At 42.7% G+C, this 16598-nt stretch overlaps 1 protein-coding gene across 2 annotated transcripts in view; it reads left to right on the top strand.

The window, feature by feature from the left end:
• Phlpp2 (PH domain and leucine rich repeat protein phosphatase 2) overlaps positions 1 to 15072 on the top strand; it is a 73223-nt gene extending 58151 nt beyond the window's left edge. For both annotated transcript variants that reach the window (XM_038313098.1, XM_038313099.1), the window contains exons 13-19: positions 214 to 414; positions 3048 to 3210; positions 3895 to 4025; positions 4542 to 4652; positions 5464 to 5658; positions 7145 to 7376; positions 10350 to 15072. In XM_038313098.1, coding sequence (XP_038169026.1) covers positions 214 to 414; positions 3048 to 3210; positions 3895 to 4025; positions 4542 to 4652; positions 5464 to 5658; positions 7145 to 7376; positions 10350 to 11501 — 2185 coding nt within the window. In that variant the 3' untranslated portion in view covers positions 11502 to 15072. The remainder of the gene's footprint in view (positions 1 to 213; positions 415 to 3047; positions 3211 to 3894; positions 4026 to 4541; positions 4653 to 5463; positions 5659 to 7144; positions 7377 to 10349) is intronic.
• Positions 15073 to 16598: the final 1526 nt, after the last annotated feature.

Here is a 16598-nt window from a genome sequence, read left to right as displayed (position 1 = left end):
CAATGGAAATAGGTGATTTTGCATGCAGCCATTATAGAATGGTAGAAAAATAACCATGCCTATGTTTCTTCTTGTCACCAAGCTTTGAGTTGCATATATTAAGAGAAAACTATCTGTAGAAAAGTTTTCTTGACTTTGGGAATAGGCCTGATGGTTTCTACTTAAGAAGGTAACAGACTCAAAGGGAATAATGTTCTTTGTGTGTTCTGTCAGTCTCAGATACTTGAATGCATCTGCAAATAGTCTGGAGTCTCTGCCTTCTGCGTGTGCTGGAGAGGAGAGTCTGAGTGTGCTGCAGCTACTGTACCTGACCAACAACCTCCTGACAGACCAGTGCATACCTGTCTTGGTCGGGCACCCACACCTGCGAATCCTGCACCTCGCAAACAACCAGCTGCAGACCTTTCCTGCAAGGTGAATGAATGCAGTGTAATCATTTGACAGGAAAATATCAATTCTGCATTCCATTATAGCTATCTGACCATAACACTTCTGATTTGCTGGTGCTGAGACTTCACTAGCTCAGCAGGAAAATCTTGTCTTAATAATTTGGTGCTGGTGAAATATGACTAGCCAAAGAAATTATGGTTAAAATGTGTAACTCCAGTTCCAGGGAATCCAACACCCTTACACAGACACACATAACCTCACAACTGTCTGTAACTCCAGTTCCGGGAAATCTGACACCCTTACACAGACACACATGCAGGCAAAACACCAGTGCAATAAAATATCAATAAATCATTTAAAAATAATATTTTCTTCTTTGTTAAGTTTTTTAGGTTGGCATACAAAATGATGAGTTTCATTATGGCACCTTCATAAACATGTGTCATTATACTTTATCATTCATTCTCTTTACCCATTATCCTCCAAAAATAATATGATATATAAATATGTAGCCCTGGATATTCTGGAACTCAATATCTAGACCAGGCTGGCCTGAGCTAACACAGCTTCGCTTGCCTCTACCTCCAAAATTCTGGGATTAAAGGCGTGGGGTACAATGCCTGACTTTAATGGTGTTTTATTCTTTAATATAGTGTATCTTGAACACATTCATACATACCCCAACTCCTTCCTTGGTTAATCTCTCTAGTCTCCCATCTTTCTTTTTAATTCCTATAGAATCCAGTTTGTAATGACCATCTAGTTTCAGGGAGTGAGGCCTGCCCTCATTTCACCTAGCATAGATCACATCATAAAAGCAACTGACTTTCTCCTAGCAGCTATCAAATGCCAGTAGCTCCTCAGCTAGTATGAGGGTTTCCTGCCCACCTTCCCCTTGTGAAACTGGGGTTTTGTTAGTTTGAGCTTGTGCAGGTCTTGTGTATACTGTCATATTTGCTATGATATTGTATGTTTTGTCTGGAAAACACCGTTTCCTTGATGTTTTCATTACCTCTGGCTCCTACAATCCAAGCCTTTGGGATAGGCAGGTGATAATGTATGTCCACAAGTCCTTACTCTTTCTACCATGTAGGTACCAGGCATCAAATTCAGGTAGTCAGGCTTGGCAACAAGTACCTTTATCCCCCGACCCATCAGCCCTGGTTTTAAAACCTCAGGACAGTTGTATATTTACTAAACAGCTGATTTAGGATTAGGGGTATTGTGTTGATGGTCACAAGTCAGAAGAACCTAGCCTGGGAGTAGTAGAAAAGAATGAGGTTGGCCTTGGGAACACATTTGAAATACAATTTAAAACTAAGAAGGCAATTGTATAACTTTTAGTTTTAAAAGACATGTGTCACTATGGAGTCCAAGTGGGCACAAGCTCATAATACAGTGTTAGCCTACCATTTATAGGCATTTGTCATCACATCTGACTCTGTAAATCTTGTCACAGAGTATTCATTATGTGATTATGTATAGTAGTTGGATTAAAAGATTTTGGAGGAATTGGTGAGATGGTCCAGGTGGTAAAGTGCTTGTTGTACAAACTTGACCTAAGTTCAGGTTCCAAGAACCCACATAAAAAACTAGCTGTGGTAGCACATACCTGCAATCCCTGCCCTGAGAAGTAGAGACAGGAGGACCTCTGGAGCTTGCGGGCCAGCCAGTCTAGCAAATCAGTGAGCTTCAGGTTAGTGGAAACCCTGTCTCAAAATAAACAACCCTCAAACCAAAAGATACCCAGTGTCGACGCCTAGCTTCTATTTGTGCACACACACAAGTGTATATTCACTAGCACATGCACATAAAGTTGTGTACACACATACACAAATATTCTGTTTGTCTTTATTTTCCAGTTTCCTTGAGTGTACGTTTACTATCAGTACAAAAGAAAATAATTTTCTAAGCTTACTTATTAAAAATATGAGTTTTCTTTTGTGTGTATGTAGCTGTGTGTCTTGTAGGGAAGTGTACTTGAAAAGTATGAATTTTCCAGCAGTAGAAACTGATCTGTTAGAAAGGTAAAATGGAAAATTCACTTCAAGTCCTCATTTGAGGGACTGGAAGAGATGCTCAGTAGTTGGGAGCAGAGGACTGGGGTTTGGTTTCTAGCATGTGCATGGCAGCTCACAACTGCAGCCACCTACAACTCCAGCTCCAGGAGACCTGATGCCCTCTTCTGGCCTCCATGACACCTGGCACCTGTGTAACGCACATGCAGGCAAATACAAATATTGTTTAAGAAAAAAAAAATCTAAAATCCATTTTGAGAAATCTGGTAGGAAGTGAAGTGAAATTAAAATAGTAAATCTTTCAGATTGCTAGTATTATTGGTGATCTGTATCCCAAATTTTCTTCACATTTATTGTTTCCAAAGAAATTAGAGGGATTTGTTAATGTCAGACTTAAGATATTTTGCTTAGCATGTAAACGGCTTTGCTCAGTATCATAGTGGTGTAAAACACTGAATGCTAGGAGGTCATGGTGACAAATAGCAGGCTTGGTCATGATGGTGAACCATGTGGCTCCTTCTCTCAGGGTCTTCTGCAGTGAATCAAGTGTCTTTACTCTGTGGCTGTTATACAGTAGTCACCACATGGCAGCTGCTCTTTCCTGATGCAGAATGGTGTTTTGATGTTTCTTTTTTTCAGCAAACTAAATAAATTGGAGCAATTGGAAGAACTGAACCTAAGTGGGAACAAGCTTAAAGCCATTCCCACAACCATAGCGAACTGCAAAAGACTGCACACCCTTGTTGCACATGCCAACAACATTAGTATTTTCCCAGAGATTCTGCAGCTGCCTCAGATCCAGGTATGTGCATGAGCTAGCCTGACATCCTCACTGCAGAATGGCAAGGGTGGGAGTGAGGTGTCTTTCTTGTAAGAAAGATTTAAGGAGTGTGAATGAGACTACTTCCTCTCTCAAGACTTTCTCTTGAGTTAATTTCTCTTCTCCACCAGTAAGCTCCATTGAGAGACTGAACTTTATAATTGTGTTGCCTTATGCTACAATTGGGTATAGTACTCAACTTTCTTAGACTCTCTGTCAAATGGCCAAGCCAAAGCCCTAATTTTGTACTAGGTTCCTTCCCACACTCTCTTCCCTGTACACCTGAAGGCTTCCATGGGGAGCATTCTATATTACTGCAGAGAAAATCCACCAGCTTTAACCACTGGTGTGCCCTAGAGGTCTTTGGCTGAAGAGTATTGACAAAACTACAACTCAAACAATATGAGCAGACATCTTTTATAGCTTTTGATAGCTTTGCAAAGCTAATATGTGCTGCCCATGAATATGGTTAAATCTCCCCTTTTGTTTATACATAAGGAATGAGTGTTGTTCTCTTTTCATATACTCAGTTTAAAATCTGACTATACTTAATTTGCTTTTGGAAAGAAATTAAGTTCCCATTTGAGGCTATAGGTGAGAAGATTGAGTGTTTAGAAGAGATTGTAATATAATGTGTTCTCCTTTGATTTCTGTATTCCTTCTCAGTTTGTAGACCTGAGTTGCAATGACTTGACAGAAATACTAATTCCAGAGGCTCTGCCTGCTACATTGCAAGACCTTGATCTGACAGGAAATACAAATCTGGTTTTGGAACACAAGACTTTGGACATGTTTAGGTAGGAAAAAAAATCTGGAATCAAATCCCTGTGTTTCAGCCATCGGTGGGTTATCTTTGGACTATGGAAATCTCAGTTAATTAAAGGAATAGATGGATTAGGCCAGAACACTCCTAGGTTGTTCTCTTTGATTCATTTCTACTGAGCTACATACTAAATTATTTTACATGCTGGGCATACATGTCTGGTGGCACAAGTCACATTGTAACATCTAAGCAATAATACCTCTATATTGTTTTAAGATCTCTTTATATTGCTCAAAATAAGTAGACACTTGGTAGAAGCCTAGAGATCTTTGTGATGCATAAGTTGAAACTATATTCAGCATCTGTTTTCCCTACCACTTTTTATTCTCCTACATCAAAGCCACAGATTCATTATCCCACTTTCATTCAGTCTCTGGAAATGCATCTTAGTCTGTCAAAAGTTTATTTTCTAAAAATACTATTGTTTTGATAGTTCTTATAAAATACAAAAGAGAATTAGGTTTAATTTTCCCTTATTCACCTCCCGCAGCCATATCACAACCCTGAAAATTGACCAGAAGCCTTTGCCAACCACAGATTCTACAGTTACATCAACCTTCTGGAGCCATGGACTGGCTGAGATGGCAGGGCAGAGAAATAAGTGAGTATATTGGCCCTGGAGACCAGCAAGAGAAAAGGCAGCCTGTGACACCTTAGGCCTGCTCTGTTTTCACAGCTAGACCGTGTCCTGTCTGTCTTCCTAACATAAGTCTCAGAACTCCAACATGAGATAAGATCCTTCTAAAACTATGATAAAGAAAGAAAAAAATGGACATGCAGTATACAAAGCACTAAACATCTCTAAGGTTTTCTGATGGAATTTTCTTTCCTATGAGTGAAATTTATTGCAAGGCCCAGCCATATAAATGGACTGAATTCCGATTGCCCCTATCAGAGATGGCCCTTTGCTCCTGTACACAGACTTTCCTCAGAGTGGCCCAGCCAAAGCCCACCTCCTATACTAAGTTTTATTCCTGTACCTTCTGCCCATACACCCAGGGTTCTGTGGTGAGCATTCTTCCTTAGGACTAGGAGCATAAACCAGCTTCATTGGCAGGTATGCTCTGCTTCTCTTTGACTGAAGGGCATTGACAAAAATAGTTTTTTGTTTTGTTTTGTTTTTCAAGACAGGGTTTCTCTGTAGCTTTGGGAACCTGTCCTGGAACTCACTCTGTAGACCAAGCTGGCCTCAAACTCAGGCATCCGCCTGTCTCTGCCTCCTGAGTACTGGGATTAAAGGCATGCGCCATCACACCTAGCTATAAAATGTGTTCTTAATCACCATTACCAGCCCGTGACTATGACCGAATCCCCTTTCCTTACGATGCTGCCTGTCAGCTGCTGCCTGTCTTGTCTAGTGACCTCCCAATAACATTCACTGAAGAGGCGACTATATTTCTCATCTTCTTCAGACTGTGTGTGTCTGCTTTGGCTATGGATAACTTTGCAGAGGGGGTAGGAGCTGTGTATGGCATGTTTGATGGGGACCGGAATGAGGAACTCCCTCGTCTGCTGCAGTGTACGATGGCAGATGTGCTTTTGGAAGAAGTACAGCACTCAACAAATGACACAGTTTTCATGGCCAATACCTTCTTGGTATCTCACAGGTAAGCAGGTGGGTTGACTAATCCCTAACTCCACTTTCCTTATAGAAAGTAAATCTCAGAAGTTGATGGTCATTGCTTATAGATGCAAGATCAAAGAGAGATGTTGTATCTTCCTGTGCCACATTCTCTTGGTATCAGCAGAGTGTGGTAAAAAATCTATGGAGTCATCTGCCCACTTTTGTTATGGATCTGGGAAGGCCAGCACATGTATGCTAAAGGTTATGTTTCTGAATGTATGTGAACATTTAGGGGAAGAAGGCTGTGTACTTTCCTAAGATTTTCCAGACTTAGCTGATGACCTACAGGAGACCAACAGACACTTGTTAGGTTTATGTGTTAGAAAACTTATTATTGGGATTTATTTAACTCTTCTCTCTCATTAACGCCTGAACCTCACTTCCCAACTCCTGAAAATCTGCCCTGCACTTCAGGTGGAGAGCCTAAAAGATGCAGAGTGCTGAGGTTGTAAGCTTGGCTGGTCCAGACCAGAGGAGCCTGGCGCTGGGGCTGCTTGTGTCTTGTGTCAAGAAGCAGGCTGTTGGTACAGGAGTCAGCTTTTCTGTAGGATTGAGCTAGAGACTTGACAGGAAAAGTTTATAAAAGGGAGCTCTAAGTTTGAACCTGCCAAGTACTGAGTACTGAACCACATAGTTTTCATCTTTATCTTCCAAAACAAACTAAATTGGTAGGGATTTTATCAGTTTTATTTCTTAGAGAAAGAATTTGCTGAGACTCTACAGTCAACAGATAAGAAAAGGAAATTTGAAACTAGATTCTTCTGGTGATGTCTGCTCTGTATTATTAGTATTGCCTCCAGGTTGCAGTCTCATGAATGCCATGTATGTGGAGGAAATGCAAGGCGAGTCATGGTCTCTCTCCTTCTCAAAGTGTTTTTCCAGAGCCGGGCGGTGGTGGCGCACGCCTTTAATCCCAGCACTCGGGAGGCAGAGGCAGGCGGATCTCTGTGAGTTCGAGACCAGCCTGGTCTACAAGAGCTAGTTCCAGGACAGGCTCCAAAGCCACAGAGAAACCCTGTCTCAAAAAACCAAGAAAAAAAAAAGTGTTTTTCCAGGACCCGCTTTCTCAGCATTCTTACTAGACACTTGTTGGACATGGACAGCCTCTCGCCCCACAGCATAAGCTCTAGGGTGGGGCCAGGCCCAGCATTCTGCTCTAGCGTGATCAGGCCCTCCACGTGCATCTGATGTGCTGAAGTCTAAAAGCTCCTGAATGGGGAGTCTTGGATCAGACACAGAAACAGTGGAGATGACCCCGTCTGTGCCGTATACAACCCCCTTTAAAGTCTTAGTCGGCTGAGAGTGCTATGTTCTTTACCGTCACCACCACCTCCATCGCCACCAGCACCAGCACCCATAGCAAGTCTGCCTGGGTGGGTGAGGGTTAGGGGTTTGCTGTGGCTGTAAATGACTACTTTTTTTCTCTGAAACTAGCTGCCATGTGTTTTTTTTCTTCTCTTTCTACACAGGAAATTAGGAATGGCTGGCCAGAAGCTGGGTTCCTCTGCTCTCCTGTGCTACATTCGACCTGACACTGCTGACCCAACAAGTAGTTTTAGCTTGACTGTAGCCAACGTTGGCACATGCCAAGCGGTCCTGTGCCGAGGTGGGAAGCCAGTATCACTTTCTAAAATCTTCAGCCTGGAGCATGACCCAGAGGAGGCACAGAGGGTGAAGGATCAGAAAGCCATCATAACAGAGGTACATCTTGCTCTCAGCCAGTCACGTCTCCTCCCCAGATGACTTATAAATTGTGTTCATCCTCTGATAAAGTTTCAGTTCGTGTGGCTTTAGTAACAGAATTAAAAGAAACTCTGTAGGCTAGTGTGGTGCCTTGACTCCTGGGGAGGGAGGGAGAGGTAGGTGAATCTGTGAGTTCAGGGCCAAACTGGTCTACATAGGGAGTTCTGGACAGCAAGGATGACACAGTGAGACCCTGTCTCAGAATAAAATAAAACAAAGTCCACTGAGCAGGTAGTGACTAGCGCAAAGCCAAAGTGAAAGTTGTAGTTAGTGATTGAGCGAGTGGCCGGCCGGCAGGTAATGTGAAGGTTGCGGTTACCTTAGTGAGGCCCTAGGGCATCAGGCTTTGTTGTTCTCAGCAGGAAGACCTGCTGAGATGCAGTCTCAGTACTGTACCTGTACTCACTGCACACAGTTCACTGTGCTCCTGTTGTTTCTGTATGAGGAAGTGTCAAGCAGCTATTTTGTAGTTTTTCTTCTCTTAGAAATTAGCATAACTTTTGCTTCTGAAATTAGTAGTTATATTTGAACATTGTTTACTGCAAAGAGAATGCATGTCTTGTGCCCATTTTAAATGGGGTTGGTATTTTGTTTATGGCTGAGTGTTAAGAGATTTTTCTTTCTTTTTTTTTTAGTTTAGTTTTTCAAGACATGGTTTCTCTCTGTACCCCTGGTTGTTTTAGAACTCACTTTGTAGACCAGGCTGGCCTTGAACTTATAGAGAGCCACCGGCTTCTTTGTCAAGAAATTTCTTTGTATATTTTAGAAAGAAGTCTTTTATTAGATATGTGCTCAGTAAATATTTTTCAGTCTGTGGCTTATCTTTCCTAATGGTGCCTTTAGCAAACGGTTCTCAACCTGTGGGTTGAGACCCCTTTGGGTCAAACAACCCTTTCTCAGGGGTCACCAGAGACCACCAGAAAACACAGATATCTACATTATGATTCATAACAGTAGCAAAATTACAGTTATGAAGAGTAGCAATGAGAATAATTTTATGATGGGAGGTTCCCACAACATGAGGAGCTATGTTAAAGCTTTAACAAGGTTGAGAACCACTGCTTTAGAAGAAAAGGGTTTTTAGTTTTTTCCCATTTATTTATTATTATGTGTTTATGCATGATAGGAACTGGGAGGGGGCACACAGCCACAGCCCGCATGTGAAGGGCGGAGAACTACTTTCTGGAGTCAGTTCTTTCCTTTCCCCTTTATGTGGGTTCCAGGGATCTAACTCATGGCTTCAGGCTTGCACAGCAGATGAGTGTCTTTACCTGCTGAGCCATCTATCACACCTGAGTAGTTTTAATGACTGAAATTCTGCCTGGTTTTTGATTCATAGTGTTAAATCAAGAATTGTATTGACAAACCCAGGGTTATTCATGCTTTTGTCTGTTTTATCTTCTAGAAACTTTGTTGCCTTGTCTGTTAAATTTGAATCTGTGGTTTATTTTGAATTAATTTTGAGAAAGCATAAGCTTTTGAGTCTTTTTTGTTTGCTTTGTAATTAATTTTTTTCTGAATCTTTTAAAAATATTTTTAATTTTTTGAGAATTTCATACATGAGTATTATATATTATTTCGAACCCCTTTTCTCCCCCTCTAACTCTTTCTGTATTCCCTCCACTCCCTCTCAAATTCATACCCTCTTCTTCAGTTATTCTATACACACACAAACACACACACACATGCATACTGATAGGTCCATTTGATGTTGCTCATGTATGCATGTGTTTGTTTAGGGCTGACCACTTGGTCTTAAATAACCTATCTGGGAGCCATACCTGAAGAAGACTCAGCTCCTCCTCTCAGCAGCCATCAGTTGCTTGTAGAGCTTCATCTAGTGGTAGGGCCTCATGAGATTTACCCCGTCCACATTGGTGTGCCACTTGGTGATGTCATTGTGCAGGTCTTGTTTAGTGAGCCATGTTTTTCAGAGTTCATGAATTTGTTGTTCTTGTCATATAAAGAAGATATTATCTCCCAGCAGATGTAGTAGGCTTCTGGCTCTTATAATCTTTCTGCCCCTATTATTTATATTTATATATATATATATATATATATATATATATGTATATATATACATATATATGTGTGTATATATATATATATATAGTGTGTGTGTGTGTGTGTGTGTGTGTGTGTGTGATTGTGTGTAAACTTAGAGAGATCTCCTGCCTCTGCCTCCCGAGTCCTGGATTAAAGGCATATACCACCATTGCCTGGCACAGAATAATCTTTTTATAGACAATGTTTAGAATTGTTTTAGGCTCTAGAAATTGTAAAATACTTTGTTTATTTTAATCACAGACATGTTATTTTCCAAGTACTGTATATTTATAATTTTAACCCTCATGAAGGAAGTACTTTTATTTCTATTTTATATGAAGAAAATAAAGTTTAGCATTTGTGACAAATTCTTCTAAGTGTAAACCCATAGTCTTTGCTTCGCTCAGAAAATGACTGCAGCCATGAAATCAACATGTTAGTGATGTTAGAGATTGTGTTTGTTTTTCGTGAAAAGGTATCAATATGAAAAAAGTGTCCAGTATATGACCATTCCATCTGCAACCAGGGCAATTCCTTTTTCTCTTGTTTTAGACTCACCCAGGTACTTGTTGAATCCATTCATTCTGGTCACAGTCTCAACAGAGAGGTTGAGATTCAGACTCCTCTTTTTAGGCTCAATTGGTACTTGTTTAATGCTTCAGCATCTGTTTGAGGAGGGTTAGGAGGTCTGACCTTATTGGAGTAAGTGTGGCCTTGCTGGAGATAATGTCTCATTGGGGGTGGGCTTTGAGGTTTCAAAAGCCCATGCCAGGCCCCATTTTCTCCCTAAACATTGTGACTTAGAAGAAGACCAAGTTGCGTATCACTAATGCTTTCTTTCTAGCATTTGTGTTTTCTTAGAATTTCTGTTTTTCTCACTTCTAGGACAACAAGGTGAATGGGGTAACCTGCTGTACCCGGATGCTGGGATGTACATACCTCTACCCATGGATCCTCCCCAAGCCCCACATATCTTCCACTCCACTTACCATTCAAGATGAATTGCTGATTTTGGGGAACAAAGCACTATGGGAACACTTGTCATATTTAGAAGCTGTCAATGCAGTGCGACATGTACAAGACCCGTTAGCTGCTGCTAAGAAGCTGTGCACATTAGCACAGAGCTATGGTTGTCAGGACAACGTGGGGGCAATGGTGGTTTACTTGAACATTGGTGAGGAAGGCTGCACCTGTGAAATGAATGGACTCACTCTTCCAGGTACTGTGGGATTTGCTTCAACTGCCACCATTAAGGATGCCCCCAAGCCAACCACTCCCTCCTCTAGTAGTGGGATTGCCTCAGAGTTCAGCAGCGAGATGTCCACCTCAGAGGTGAGCAGTGAAGTGGGCTCCACTGCTTCTGATGAGCACAACACGGTGGGCCTGGAGGCTAGCTTGCTTCCAAGGCCAGAGAGGCGCTGCAGTCTGCACCCAGTACCCACTTCAGGAGTTTTCCAGCGCCAGCCTTCTTGTGCTACCTTTTCCAGCAATCAGTCCGACAATGGACTGGACAGTGATGATGAGCAGCCTGTGGAAGGGGTCATAAGCAACGGCAGCAGGGTAGAGGTGGAGGTGGACATCCACTGCTGCCGAGGACGAGACCTTGAGAGCTCCCCTGCTCTCCCAAAGAACTCTACCCTGTGTCCAGAGGAACATGCTAGAGGCTTGGTTTTGGGGATCCGAAGACAGAACAGTGTGAATAGTGGTATACTTTTGCCAATGAACAAAGACAAGATGGAGTTACAGAAGTCTCCCTCCACATCCTGTCTGTATGGAAAGAAACTCTCCAATGGCTCCATTGTGCCCCTAGAAGACAGCCTTAACCTCATTGAGGTGGCTACAGAAGCACCCAAAAGGAAAACTGGCTATTTTGCTGCCCCTACTCAGCTGGAACCAGAGGATCAGTTTGTTGTACCTCGTGACCTGGAAGAAGAAGTGAAGGAGCAGATGAAGCAGCACCAGGAGAGCAGGCCTGAGCCAGAGCCCAGTGAAGAGGACCGGACTGAGCCTCTGGAAGAGTTTGATACAGCGCTGTGATTCTGCCCCAAGGGCACAGCATGAGGGAGGGCTATGTGGTATATTGGGGAAGGGACCTTGAGGAGATGCTTTGCCTCAGTGTTTCAAACCATAGATGTGTGGAGTAGAATTTGGAGCCAAAAAGTTGAGCACTGTCAGGGTCTGGTTCTGGATGAGCCTGCACCGCCATCAGTGTTAAGCTTCACACTGAACCGTCATTGGATTCCCGGCATTGCTGGGAGACAGCAGATGTTATTCTGTGTCAGTCCTGCCACCTGCCATTAACCTTTCCTCTCCTAGGATCATTTGAGAATTTGCCTGCCTGGGCAGGAAAAGGACTGTTTCTGTGGAGAAAGTAACTGAAGGTTGATTCCCTTTACTAATTGCTGCTGATGGGTCTCTGTAACAGAGAAGTCACCTTATGTCTCATACTAACTAGGGGGTGTGATGTGACTAGTCACATGGCTTTTCATTCTCTACGAGAATATAGCCTATCAAAATGATGTCTATTGGAGATACAGAACCAATCAAGCAGGTAATTTATGTGTATAATGTTATGTAATGAGAGCACTTTTCATTGACTGTGAATCTTTTTTTTTGAATCTGCACTCGAGCCAATCTTCTTAGCGGCAGCCCAGCTCCCTTGTCCGTAGGTGAGATAATTGAGGGCGGAGCCTCCTTTGAGGGTACTTGGAAGGGTTGTGGAAATTGATCTATTGAATGTCAGACTATGAAAACTGAGGAACTTGGGGTGGGAGGATTTTATTCTGTAGAGGAAGTTGGGGAAGGAGTGAGAACTAAGACTCCCTTCCCCAAATCAAAGAGACTCAGCCCTGAATAAGCTGATCCCTACTTGGAACTAGGATCACAAGGCAGCTACTTGTGGATTGGCTTCCTTTCCTAGATGTGAGAGTTGGCAGGTAGTCTTGACAGGTAGACTGACGGCCAACCAGGAACATGAGGGTAGACAGAGTTCACAGGTCAGACTTGTTCCTCTCTCAAGAGCAGGATGTTTTTCTAGAATGGTGGTAGTGACTTGAACACTCACCCTGGAGTATTTGACACTGTGTGACCCTTTTGAATACTGCTGATTCCACTGACATGGTTCAGAGTACTCAACACCAGGGTAAGAAAGACTGTTCAACTCAGAAATTGCTAAGCATACAGAAAACCTGTCATTTTTTCATATTCCACATAACCATAGCAAATTACAGCCTCTTGTATATTTCTTTTGCTTTTTCTGTTAGGTTTACATAGGAACTAATTCCTTTTTATTGATACAAATTTTGGGATTGCTTGATTTTACTCATTGGAAAATGTGCTGTGAAGTTTTAGAGTATTACATAACTAAAAAATAGATTGGAACAATCTTTAATTTGCTTTATCAGAAACAAATTGTTAAATATAAGATTGAAAGTATGTATTTTTCCTTTATGTTTGGAGAGGAAGTTTTTGTTCAAAGCAATACTAAAGAACAGATGATCTTTCACAGATACTCTTGTCTCCAGAGGCCCTGTGCCCTGTGCTCATGTGTACGTCAGAGGGTTACACTAGGTGGGGAGATGCTGTATCACTCTAGTGGCTACCTAATGTTTAGCCCTCAAAAATTTGAACTGAGCCCCCAAGTCATCAGGAACACTTAACTTCCTCTGTCAAACTACTGTCAGTTACTGGAAAATGTTAGAACTCAGGTCTTTGATTGGGGGGAGGGGGAGACACAGTAGCTTGTGCAGAGTCTAGGTGTGTTAGTGAGAAGAGAAACTGTTGCCACCTTATTTTTATATGGGAGAATGAGAATAAAGGCGAAACCCATGGTGCGGATGACGTAAGGTAGCCTCCTCCGCAGATCTTTTGAGCTGTGGAACAGCAGTGATGTCGAGAGATCAGTTATTTGAAAAAATAGCACTTCGGTAGCATAGTCTTAGAAAAAGTGTCTTTATATGTGCGTTGTTTCCTTGTCTTCTGTTTGCTTATCACCCCATTCACTAATGTCACCTCAAAACCCAGGCCTGAAATGACCTTGACATTCTTGCTTTTGGGTTAGCAGAACTCTGCAGTTCCACTGTCCTTTGTGGTGGAGTTTTCAGGATTCCTTAGGTTGTGTTGAGAAATCTCAGTATAGGCCAAACCCAAACCAATGGTTGTGTTTTTGTAATTGCCTTTCTTTCACGTCCCGTCATTACTCTGTATTAAAAACAGGGTTCAAAGGCCATAGCCCAATCCCTAAAACATAATACACACCTCCTGTGGCTGTGAGGTGATTGGCTGATGTTGTTACCTGGATAGGCTGTCAGGTGAGTATGACCCCTTCTCCTTACCCAGAGTGTGTGTTCTCCAGGTGTCCAGAGTACCAGTTACCTCTTACAGGGAGCCCACCCTCTGTATGATTCTTGAGTCTCTGCCTGCATCTCCCATTTAATTCATGTAAGAGACTTTGTGGAGCCAGGTGTGGTGGGACAGTGGTATGCAATTGCAAATCCTCACTTGGGAGGTGAAAGCAAAGAGGATCAGGAATTCAGGGTTATCCTTGGCTACAGAGAGAGTTCAGATCCTGTCTGGTATGCATGAGTCTCTTCCTCAAAACAAAACAGGGTTTCTGAAGGAAGAACACTGGGCTGTGGGTGCAGTTCAGGAGGCTCCCTTCAAGGGAGAATGTCTGTGCCCTCCAGTCAAGGTATTGATTTTAACCCAGTGGACAACAGCTGAAAATCCCAATGCTGACCTGAAATAAAGTTGTGGTGCCGTTCTGGAGTCCAGTCATTGAGCAGACTACTCCTGACACAAGCAAGGCTTGATTACACTACTGTGGAGCGCACACGTGCAATAATCAGTGAACTGGTTTCCATGGTGTGCAGAAGAGCCGCCTAAGCAGCTGGTAATCTCTGGGTGCTATTACAGTCTGTGTGTGACGAGTGCTGTTTTCAAGGCAGTCAGATCGGGCCGATCCTCTGAATAACCAACAGTGCTCCTCTTTCTGTGTAGCCCTTCAACAAAAGCAGGTACTTGGAAACCACAGGCTCACCGTCTCCACCTAGTCAATAATTATTAATGAAGAGACCTCCATAAGGGAGCACTGGCTGTTACTGGTAAGTGTACCGATTACTAAAGACCCCGTCTCCAAGCCATCTGGTGATGTCCGCAGCATCACTGTACCGCTGTCTGTGTCACTTTTGACTTCAGACCCCCAGGCAGGTCAGCCTTTCTCTCCGGGTAGTGACTCTGCCCTGTGCGTGGGCGAGCACTCTCTAGACTGAGAGAAGCAGCTTCACACGTCTGCTCTGTACTGTCATCCGGTGATCGGCCAGTCAGCGTTAGCTCCTTGTATCTAAATCTCATGCACCTCTCCCAAATGCTGTAGGGTTTCCTCTCACTGTTGCCAGTGGATGTCATCCAAACAGTGGGCTCATATCTTTGGTTTTTGTGCAATCATTGTTGTATTGTAGTCCTAAGACTCATTATAGTGTATTTTTGATATTTTTGAAATGTGTTAAATTTTTTAATTCAATAATATGAGCCAGAGCATGTTGCAGCAAATCTATTGTTTGTAAAAAAATAATAACAATAAATAAAATAAAATAGAGTATCTTTTTCATGCCTTTGCTTTATAAATATTTTATGAAGAACTATAATTTTATGCAGAGTTAGGTTATTTACTAAAAGTATGTTTAGGACTTTTCTAGTTTTTTTTAGGGGGAAAAGAAGAACAAAATGCAAAACCTATTTTATGACACTATAAGCTGTGAGTTAAGACAATGAATAAAATGTTTTATTATTGAGTACTTCATACAGGGATACAAGGAAATATAATCATGTCTGCCCCATTTTCTCCCTCCAGCACACCCCCTCTCATCCATTTTGTTTTATAACTTCCTGCTAAGTCCAGTTAGACTGTCCATAAGAGCATGGGGTTGGGGCCATCCAGTGGAGTGTGGAAAACCTACCCTTTATGAAATTCTCCCCCTTATGAAAATATGTTTTTCTACTAGTCAGCCTGTGTCACTATAACAGGCAGTTAAGGAAGAGAAAGATGTTTGTTTAGTCCACAGTTTTGAGGTTACTTGAAAGTTAGTTCTAACAGGCTTGTTTTCAGAGATGCATGAAACAGTTGCAAAGGAAGGGGACACCACCTAGCCAGACAGACCTAATCAACCCTAGTAATCAGTGAGGGGTGTGTTAAACCAGACTGACCTTATTTTCTAGCTCAGTTTTGAAGGCTCAGGTCAACTCTGGACTGCTCACATCATGGTAGATAGTGACCAGGAGCTGCCCAGGAATCCCAGGAGAACCATCTGCTGCAAGCACATTCCCAGAGACCTGGGAGCCTCCCAATAGGATCCACCTCCCTAAAATAGCAGCCATCCTGTATACCACGACTTTAGTCACAGTGGACCCCTGGAGAACACACAGACCACACCCAATCCATTGCACCTTTTTGCTGGAATAGCAACACAGACTCATTCACTGGAGGTTCTTCTTGGCTAAGTTTAAAGAAATGCCACCTAGGCATAGTGGCACATGTCTGTGACTCCAGCACTTGGGAGGTAGAGGCAGGGGGCTCCGGAGTTCAAAGCCAGCCATGGCTACATAATGAGTTTGGGGCCAGTCTGAGCTATGTGAGACACTCCCCAAAATCACTACAGACAGCATAGTTCTGAAATGAGTTATTAGCTGAGGAAACTGGCTTAGGAGTTGCTACAGTTCCTTAAGTCATAGCTGATGGTGACACAGGAGCCAGGAGCCAACTGGCCCTGATGAGCGTCTCTTCCATAATGTGGGCACTAGGACTTTAGACTTGGTGAGCGTTGACTTAAAGGTGATTGCCATCCAGTTTAATTCTCTAAATTGACTCTACCTCTGCCCTCACTAGGTGTCATCTAGTCTGGATTTCGATCAAGCAAGATCAGCTACCCCTCAGTCCAAGTAAAGGCCAAGTTAGAGTCATCTTGCAGGCTTCTTCATCTGGTTTATCCGCAGCACACTGAGCTCTTGCGGTGTGCACACTGAGCTCTTGTGGTGTGCACACTGAGCTCTTGCGGTGTGCTGGCCAAGCACTGAACCGCCACTTCTTGATTCCCTCGGTCACATGAGACACATGACATAGGCTGGGATGGCAAAAAT

The sequence above is a fragment of the Arvicola amphibius genome, chromosome 15 (genome assembly GCF_903992535.2).
Source record: "Arvicola amphibius chromosome 15, mArvAmp1.2, whole genome shotgun sequence".
Taxonomy (NCBI): domain Eukaryota; kingdom Metazoa; phylum Chordata; class Mammalia; order Rodentia; family Cricetidae; genus Arvicola; species Arvicola amphibius.
Note: the sequence above shows the minus strand (reverse complement) of the source record. Positions and strands in the feature narration are given on the sequence as shown.